This window comes from Gobius niger (assembly GCF_951799975.1).
Source record: "Gobius niger genome assembly, chromosome: 16".
In the NCBI taxonomy this organism is placed as follows: domain Eukaryota; kingdom Metazoa; phylum Chordata; class Actinopteri; order Gobiiformes; family Gobiidae; genus Gobius; species Gobius niger.
The window spans coordinates 13,235,124-13,245,206 of NC_136867.1; the positions used below are offsets into that span (position 1 = coordinate 13,235,124).

Below are 10,083 nucleotides of genomic sequence, written 5' to 3' on the forward strand. Positions count from 1 at the left end.
TTTTGGGATTCTTTTAAAATTCCAATGCAAAATGCAGTTCATACTTAACTCATGACAACACACAAATGTAAGTAACATATTTTCCTTTGAACAAATACGCTAAACATACTATGCAAAGTGCCACTTTTAACAGTTGTAAACCACATGCAGTGAAGTGGAGATACCCATCTTTTCCATGTTCTTTTATGAAGCTATACCACAAGCAGCAGAGTTGATAAGAGCATCACTTAGACTGAAGCGGACCCAGTGCTCAGCGCTGATTGGTGGAGAGGGGTTGGTCCCGCCTGTGGGAGGGCCATGTGGTCGATTTCGAGGCGCGGTTGAAGTACTCAGAGTCGTCTCTCCAACATCCTTTAATTTGTGTCGAACCACCGTGGGGTCCACACGTCCTGAAAGGATCTGCCGATCTCTCCACACAGAAACGGGAGTCGCTGGGATTTTTTTCACCACCTGGCGTCTGCACCCATCCCAGAACTGGAACTTTAAACGCAAAACTCTTTGAGGGATTTTTGTTTTTAGATTTTGTTTTTAGTTGACCATATCTGAAGGAAAATGGGAGCCCATATGTCCAAGGGTGATGTGGCTGTCGAGGGGAAAGCTGCCGCTGACCCTGCTGCTGCTAAAGCTAATGGCCAGGTGAGTCTCCACCGCCTGATGCGCCTCTTCAGCGGGCAGCCACATGGCACCCACCGCCCACTGCATGCAGGCTGCATGGTGCCACCCAGAGGAGCCATCGGGCTGGTTTCACTGCTTATGTGTGCTCGACTTTTACAACAGTTGAATGAATTCTGTTTTGAAATATTACATTGAGTGAAAGTGCGAATCCTCTCCGTCTGACAGCCGAGTAGCGTGCTCTGCCCCCGCCAGCCTCGCTTTGTTAATGTATGCGGCCAAAGGGGGCATTCAGCTCGTAAATCTGACTCACGGGCGATGTATTTTGATTGTGAAGGTTGTTTGGAGAAGGTTCTCTCTCATGAGTTGCAAGTATTCAGTCATGTAGTCGACCTGGCGTCGAACAAAAGATGCAGAGCAAACGGTGCAAAGGATGCAAATGTGCTCTGCTGGAGGCGCATTTCGGAGTTGGAAACAAAGCGCCAATAGACCAGTTTTTAACTAGATCTAGTCGAGTTCAGTGCGTCCGTGTCCAGATAGGACAAAGGGGACAGTTTAGGAAATGCATGTTTTATCTGGAAGACGTAAAATAAATTTCTTTGTAAAATTCTAGTTTGAGAAATGTTCTCGGTGATAACTTGAACCAGGCCGATTCAGCAATGGGTAAAGATCCTAAGTTCAGAGTGACCTTAGATTGGCTGAAATGGTCTTAGTCCGGACTCCAGACTGGACCGGGCATAGCAGACAGAGGCTGAGCAGCAGGAGCCAGGCATCACGGGGATTCCTTTGTTCCCAACTCGGTGTCTGTGGTGACGCTCAGACGTGGCGCTACTGCCCCCGTGTGTCCGACTGGAGAAGCGCGAACAGCTGTTGAGTCGCTCTGTGAACCGCTGTCTGGGCATGGAGCCTGTTGTGCAGAGCTTGGATTAGGCACAGTAACGGGGGTAATGCAGAACGGTTGCACACTTGGACCTCTGTGAGTTTAGTTTCTCACTGCATATGATTACCTGGCGGTGGCTCCTGTTCTGTCACCCAAAGCTGGAGTATTGAGGTACATCATTGCGTCTGTGACTAATGCAGTTTGTGCCCCACAGGAGAACGGCCATGTGAAGACTAATGGAGACGTGTCGGCCAAGCCCGACGGGGATGCTGCTGCTGCAGATGGAAATGGCACAGCAGAGCCAGCCAAAGAGGGAGAGGCTGGTACTGGGGATGCCATTGAGCCCGCCCCTGCTGCCGAGGGAGAGCCTGCTAAGACCGAGGGGGAGCCTGCCAAGGAGAAGAAAAAGAAGAAGTTCTCTCTGAAGAACTCCTTTAAGTTCAAGGGCATCTCCCTGAAGAAGAGCAAGAAGGGCAGCGAAGAGGGCAAAGAGGAGGCCACTTCTCCCACGACTGAGGACAAGCCTGAGGAGAATGGCCACGCAGCCAAGGAAACCAAAGAGGAGACGCCAGCCGCCGCTGAGGCTAAAGAGGGAGAGGAGGCAGCTGCTGCAGCTGCCCCTGAGGCAGAGGCCAAGCCTGCGGAGGAGGCCCCTCCCACAGAGGCTGCTCCAGCTGCGGAGGCTCCTGCCGAGGGCACGACACCCGCAGCCTCTGAGCCTGAGGCCAAGGCAGAGTGACCTCACACTGCCAACACCTGAACTGATTTTCCAAGATTAAAGTATATAAATATATATATGAGAGACTCGTGCCACGTCCTTAAAGTTCTAAACAAAACGACAAATGAAGACAAGGATTTATCACGTTTGCTGATTCAACCACCAGTTCACTGCCTTTTATTAGTTCTTTGACAGGCGGAATTCACCGGGCCCTCTCATGACGAAAGTGTCAGCTTGTGTCGCCCCCTCATGGTACACACAGGGACTGGTGTGTGGCAAAGGTAATGGATTGGATGTGAAGCAAATCAGGAATACTGACTTATTTTCCCAATTCATGGCGAAGCATCCTTGAAACAGCGTGGCAGCCCTATAACATTTTATTTTCTGTCATCTTTTGGGATCTTCAAAAAAATGTCACTGTTAAGGAGAGGGACAGACCATCTCACTCGAAATGACTGTTAATGGACACATAAACCTTCAAATGATCTTATTAATTTTTAGAATTCTACATTCCTATGTTTTACCCCAAAATTTCAAGTATTTTGTCATGTATAGAAAAGTGAAAAACAGAGGAGGGGAGTTGGAAAAGAGATCTGTCTTTTGTTTGTGCTTATTTTCCGGCTACAATCACATCGAGCTTCTTGACTATTGCAGTGTTCACATTTCAGAGTTTATGATGCAGGGGTGGGGATTGTGTACAAAAATGTGAGCTTTTTATCTGCCAATTGTCTCTGTAAATATGTTTGGCCAATTTTTTTGGTTCTCTTTATTTTGCTATCGTTTTAAGATGTTAATGGTTTTATTGTAACTTTTAATAAGGGTAATAAATGTTCGATCCCCTCTGTCTGACTATCTCTTGAGTTGATACATTCCTCACTCAGCATCGTGTTACATCAGCAAAACAATGTCGGAATCGAGATGCACCAAATTACATTGAGAAGACTGTCCAATAAATTCAGCTTATGGACATGTTCGTCTCCTAATGAATGGTTCAGTGACAGGTCAGTTTGTGAGGCTTGATGGTAGTAGAGCACGAATCTAAGAATTGGCAGACAAAGTTCAGTGCATGTCAACGCAACACTTGCAAAAAATATTGGAGAAGATATTTAAAATCTGAATATATATATATATCGACTAAAAGGCCCTTTTATCATAAATTAGTATTTGACACTTGGGAGTCATGTAGGCCTACGTCATGCTGTAAAGTCTTTTTTTCTGGCGCTTCAGATTATTGCATTGCGTCTGGTGCCATCTGGTGGCTAAAGCAAATAGGGACACCGAAGTAAAACGTTTTTACGACCATGTAAATGTTCAATAAAATTGCATATATGACAGTCAGCATTCACTTATTACAATTTATTCTTTCGACTTTTGTTTCTAAAAAATATGCAAACATCTAAAATTTATGTAAACAAACCAGAACCATTCTTAGGCAAACGGCGCCGCCTTGTGGCCAAACACAAGCCTCACACAAGTCCATTATGTGGACTTGGTTAACTGGTTCAACCGGTTACAAAAACAACCTTGGCACATATTCTACCAGCATTTCATTGTAAGAAATCTCCTTTTCAAAAGCACTCTAACATAGCTCTTGTTTTTTTCTTCTTCTAAAAATAAGTTTGCCCTATGATTAAAATTTCTGTGTGACTCTTAAGAGAGGACAGCTGAAATCTCTCAACATCAGTCACAACTTTCACCATTAAATCCAGATTTCGCAGCTCTTTCCTTAAGGATACAGTTATTTCTCGAAACATTTCATGGACTAGACACATGTCCTCTTGTGGCTTTGTCCCATTTGTGTAAAACAACATTTTTGTATTCTTTTTTTTTTACTTTACAATATTGACAATTTCCATATATAGAAAAACACAATAAAACATGCTCTTAAACACCATTGACATAAAAGCACAATCCCTGATTTCAAAACAGAGTCCAGCTAGCTTTGAGATAAGTAACTTACAGTACAGCAAGTGTATCTTCCATAGAAAACTCTCACATGTAGGAATGTTTAGTCTTGTTTATCACAAGATCCAGCTATTTGAGTCTCTGAGCTCTTTGCTTTAGTCCTATAGTGTTGTAGTGGTGCACCCTTCCCTGATCTTCTCCTTGTTTAGGCTGAGCTGGCTGTCTCCCAGCGTGGGATCAGTCCTTTTATATTGGGACCGTGGGGGTACAATGGTGGTCAGCTCATGCTGCTCTGCAAACAGGAGCCTTTGGTTGTCATGACGGATCTTGAGCAGTTTTTTGATGCGCTTCCCAATTAAATAGAGCATCTCACAGATGCACATGCAGATACAGAGAGCACTTGACACCACCATAAACACCATGAAGATCTTCTTCTCTGTGGGCCGGCTGATGAAGCAGTCCACAGTGTTCGGACAGGGGTCCAGGGCACATTTGGAGAGCCTGGGAGAGAATGCAATATGTAAATCATAATGAAAACACCAATAACTTTCTATATCTAAAACAAGACTCCAAAATGTTAAATAAATAAATAGACTTTTTTTTTTTTAAAGAAAAAGTCTAATATCAGGAGTTTAGAGGCATGACAGAGTGAGAGATTGCCGTGATTAGGCCGTTGTCGGCACACATTGGCAGCCATGTTTCTGTCAGGCAGCCCCAGGACAGCTGTGGGCACATGAGTAGCTTGCCGCAATGAGTGAAAGAATGAATAAATAATGTATGTAAAATGTAATCTTGAGATCTATGTAATTGTAAGGCATTAAATGACCAAAAAAGAGTTGAGAAAAAAGTTACCGTGGAAGGTCGTATCCGTGGTATATCCTATAGAGGATGTAGAGGAAAGATACATCAAATCCAGCCTTGAAGACAAGACTGAGCAGGTATGTCCACCACAGGCCACCCCTCTTCTTCCCAGGGTTGGCGTACAGGTGAGACCCATGGTGCTCAGCCACGTACTTCAAGTCTTTCCCCTCCCTGAACTTCACATGAGCAATAACCATGAGCGAGGGACAAGTGACAAAGATAAGCTGCAGGGCCCACAGGCGGATGTGGGAGATGGGGAAGATGTGGTCATAGCACACATTGGTGCAGCCGGGCTGAAACAGACACAGGCAGAAGATGCTGAGATGACTGTAATGGAGTACATTTATTTACCGTGTTGGTAACTGGTTATGAACATCCAGTTTTACAGCAAATAATTGGAGGCATTGGACAGCATCACGTCTGAATTAGAACGTAAACAGTCATTTTTGTGCTCGATACATACAATTCATTACAATGACTTAAAGCCACACTGTGTAACATTTCACACAATAATTAGAAATATAAGCATTAATTCAGTTAATTTAGACCAACAAACAAACAACTCGCCTTCTAACTTTGCTGGGAGTGGGACATCACCAGTTTGTTTCCCTGGAGATGTAGCTGTCATGTTTACTACATGTAGCCAGGTCTGAATATTTTATTTCAACCCACTACGAAAACGGCATTGGTTGCGTTCAGCTGATCATGATGCATATTTGGTATCGCTGGATAGTTATTTTTTTGAGCTTTTAATGAGTGAATGTTCTGCAGTGTGGCTTTAACCCTGAGGTAAGATGAAACGATAAAACTTCAAGTATTTTAGAGTGAAGTAACATTGCATGGAAGAGGTGAGTTATGAAACCACTTATTCAACTCTTGTGTCAATAACATCAGTCATAGTTGTTCTAGTCCAAATCCAAGTCCAAGCCATAAGTCCAGCCCATGTAAGAAGGATTTTCTTATTATATTCCAAGCAGTGCACTTACTCTTTGTTGAAAAAAGTGGCTGTTCAAAGGTTTGTAGTGCTAAGGGCTTGATCCATAAGTCTAAGTCTGAGTCTTCTAGCCTGACCCTCACCATTCCAAGTCACGGCCCAAGTCCTCAGTTTAATGGTCGGGTAGAGTTACAAGTAAAGGGAGTGAGCAGTGTCAGAAGATTTCCACGTGAATGCTATCAGTAATATTATGCATCGCTCATCCCACAATCCTTTCTCGTTTGACAACATAGCTTGTTTACTGCTTTCTTGCTCTTACCTGTCGTGTGTTGCAGACAAAGTCCTTGCTCTCGTCCCCCCACACCCTCTGCGCTGCCACCACGAAAACCATCACCCTGAACACGAACACCATGGACAACCAGATCCTCCCGAAGGCTGTGGAGTATTTATTCACCCCACTGAGGATGTTCTCCAGACCCGACCAATTCATCCCTGCAACTGCTGCTCCAGCCGGGGACACTGACTGCGAACCCTAAAAGACAAAAACATAGCTGTAATAAATAGAATCAAATTGAGGCACAGTTGGGTGAGCTCACATTCCCACATCAGCTGCATTGTGGGAGCTTGCTTGGGCATGCTTGAATCATGCCCACAAAGGTATGTTAAAATCCTCAAACCAGTTCCAGAGAAAAATGGCAAGTTTGTCTTTTGCATTCGTTAAGCACACAGAAGCTGGAAAAGTTGATTTAATAGTACATAACTTATTACTGGGGTCTGAATTATATCAGGCGGTGTGGTAATGAAAGTCCACGCTCCAGTAATCAGAACAAGGCAAGCGCAGGCCGGAGAGGACACACCATGTCACGCTCAAGCGTGGAAAATGAATGTCTTTGTCAGCTGGTACAGAGAGATACGGAGAAATGATTCTGTTACCTCCGGTCTGGGACGTGAAACACAGTTGGGTTCAGTTTCACTGTTATGCTGTCGTCGATACCAGAACCAGTTTCTAAACTAGGTAACTCATTTGCATTAGAATAGTTTTAGAGTGGTCTGGATCTTTCAGATGCAACACAACTAAACAAGACGCTACAATGTCTTATGTAAGAAATAAGACCTCATCTATACAGTTATGACTATAGTTTATGGTTACAGAGACAGCACATACTATACTATATATAGAGCCACTATGCCAATGTAACCTAATATTCAACGTCAAAATCTGTACAGGGGATCTAATGTATTCTTAAAAATAAATTGGTGGGGGATGATGTGTATCATTTCACCCCCATTAAATTAAGTACAATACAAGTATCTATTTTATTCCCGATATTTTTGTTGTAAAATAATACCCCCAAATTGTTTTTACAAACAATTGTGTGTCTTTGCTGTGATCGGCTCACCTCTCCTCAGACCTAACTCGTACTTCCTGGAGCAGTGACATCTCCATCTCCATGGAAATAATGACTATAGGGACCCAAATACAAGATTTAAATAGGTTCGCTCCTCATCCAAATCCATTCTTTTACTACCCATTGTAAAAATAGCGTTTTCTGCATCTCGCTGGTCAGTAGCAGTATATTTTGTATTGCTGGCAACAGTATAATCCAAAATGTTATTGTCATTGTGCCTTTAAATAAAGTCCCACACATGTGATGGGATTCCTGACTCTGATTCCTGACAATTCCTGAGATCTGAATTTTGGGGATAATTTGAAAAAAAGGCATTCACACGACTGGCTTGTTATTGTGATGACCTCTTTAAAGTCAGTGAGATAACTCGGAGATCAAATAATTGAGAGTTTTTTTTATGCAAATCGTCCAAATTCCAGCGGGACTGGTTTTACCCCTTTGAATTCTAGACAAAATAAGTAAAACAGTTGCAATACTAAATACTTCTTCAGCTAAAAGCTTTCACTTATGTCGTGTGCTCTGCTGTCATGCTGTTTCATGTGTTTGTTTAGTCAAATTAAATTGCATAAAAACAGGAAGAAAGACAAGAAAACAACTGCCTCTTTCCACAAATAAGATCCAGTTTGAACCGTTCATGATAAAAATCTTCCCTGCCACAACAAGGCTATTGCAGTTCATTATGGGTTCATTGTTATTGACGATACTGGCATCATCTTTTGAATTCAGTATTTATTTAGTTAATGCCATAAGCCAGTAATAGGCATTCTTGACATGCTACTTCTATACGTTTTGATGATTATTCTCTGTAACATAATTTGTCTTTGAAACGACTAGGCTTTGCTGTTTCTTCTTCTGACGATAACAGAAGTAGTAAAGCATCGTCTTGCTTTGTTTCTCTTTTACCTCGTATTCGCCTCTTTCCCCTTTGTGTCAATGACGATATGTTCTTCCCTGGAGACATTGTGTGTGAATCCAACCAACAAATAACTGCTTCCTTGTTCATGCGCTTTTTGCATTGCTCAATATGAGATTCAAAAACGGTCAAGTTCAAAGATGACTGTGGTTCAAAAAAAGGCACCCCAGCAAATGTTGTGTACAAGGGTTTTTTGCAAACAGATAAAAAAAAAACCTAGGATGATATCAAACAACAGAAAAAACATAGCATTAAATATAAAGTATGGCCTAAATAAACCACATAAAGGATTTCCCTGTCACTACAATTGTCAGTTTTGTCAAATTCTTTTCACTAACTTTGTTTTGTCACTATACAAAATCATCGCGATCCAATGTTTTGACATTTATATTGATTTAAAAATACATTCCAAAATGGGAAAACATCTCATACATCCACATTGTTCAGGGCCTGGTTTGTCTATACTGCATGTCCTCCTAGTGTTTAGAAATGAAATGAATGTTTAGATTTGTGAAAACCTTTTAACAAGCTTATGTTTACTGCTACCTCTTCACTTCTCTATTTCTACACGGTTGAGTTTCCGTACATAAAAAAACAACAACATATTTGCTCAAGGTTTGTATAGGCGATTGCACAGAGACAAAGACAGTAAGTTTGTAAGCCTCCACATGCTTTACATACATAGCTTTGAGGAATGGTCTATTGCGTAATAAGCTTATACACTTTTCCGAGTGGTAACAAAAGTAAAAGTGCTGTTTTTGTTTGGTCTATAATGACAAAACTTTTGACTTTCTTACACGGTAACACAGGATTCCTTTTCTACATGGGTAGAGCATATGCTGAGACCCCAAATCTTTGTTGTTGCTTTGATTGTATAGTTTATAGAAGATGGCAGTTTGTGCTCTATTGGCCTTACCTTTTGAAGAAACCTGGCTCAGATAGTGTTAGCTCCCTCCAAGTTTTAGAAGAAAAACGCAGACATTTTCGATCTTCAAGCTTCAGTGTTGAGTTCCTTACTTCTCTAGTGACCGTCTGTCTCCTCCCTCAGAAATCCTGCCAAACCAGATTCATCAGTGCGTCACACACACACACACAATACAATTTGCATGCTCAGTCTTGTAGCATCCACTCCCTGTTCCCAGCTAATGTAAACCAAAACCTTATGAATAGGTAAACAGGCATAAGCTTCATTTTACGTGGTGCTAAAGCATTTTATCCATAACAACGGATGTGTGTGTGTAGGCAACCAAGAGAAAATTAGGGGGATGGAAGAGGAAGGAATGAGAGCCACACCCTCTGTGGTTATTACACAGATGTTCCACTGAGTTTTCCCTTCTTTTCACTCAGGAATTCTTTACTTTGAGTGGGTTGGGCCAACACAATCAGAGCTCAAACAAACAAAATTAATAGTAGAGTGGAAACAGCATAAAAGCAGTGACAACACTATGGAGCTTATTGTCAGATAGTGTTGTGTCAGTGCTCCAGGTAATTAAAAGCAACTGGTGTCACCACCCTGACAGTAAACACCTATCAGGGTTAACCACAGGCACTACATCCATTAATGAAACTTTCATTAGCACAGAATGGGACTGTACAGCAGGTGGCAGCAATGCTTTATGCGTTAGCTTTTTTTAGTTGATCTGCAGGGTGGCCTATGGGTTACGTGGCCATACCGCCTTTGATATGCCCAATCCCGTCAGACCATGGAAACTAAACAGGGAAGGGCCAGGTCGGTACTTGGATGGGAGACCGTTTGGGAACACCAGGAAACCTAGCGAATGGAGTGAGTGAGTTGAGTGAGTTGAGTTGAGTGAGTTGAGTGAGTTGAGTGAGTTGAGTGAGTTGAGTGAG

The 10,083-nt window shown here is 42.4% G+C and overlaps 2 protein-coding genes across 2 annotated transcripts; one reads left to right on the forward strand and one right to left on the reverse strand.

Moving 5' to 3' along the window:
- Window positions 1-340: 340 nt before the first annotated feature.
- Window positions 341-3,055, forward strand: marcksl1a (MARCKS-like 1a). Its single transcript, XM_079572919.1, has 2 exons — window positions 341-636; window positions 1,707-3,055. The coding sequence occupies exons 1-2, from the start codon at window positions 553-555 to the stop codon at window positions 2,229-2,231; spliced, it is 609 nt and encodes a 202-aa protein (XP_079429045.1). The 5' UTR covers window positions 341-552; the 3' UTR covers window positions 2,232-3,055.
- Window positions 3,056-3,584: 529 nt separating this feature from the next.
- On the reverse strand, window positions 3,585-9,466 carry LOC306975953 (gap junction beta-4 protein-like). Its single transcript, XM_079573783.1, has 4 exons — window positions 9,149-9,466; window positions 6,230-6,442; window positions 4,968-5,269; window positions 3,585-4,616 (listed from the first exon to the last, which is right to left on the reverse strand). Exons 2-4 carry the CDS (start codon window positions 6,398-6,400, stop codon window positions 4,277-4,279), a joined length of 813 nt encoding a protein of 270 aa, XP_079429909.1. The 5' UTR covers window positions 6,401-6,442; window positions 9,149-9,466; the 3' UTR covers window positions 3,585-4,276.
- Between the last annotated feature and the right edge of the window lie 617 nt (window positions 9,467-10,083).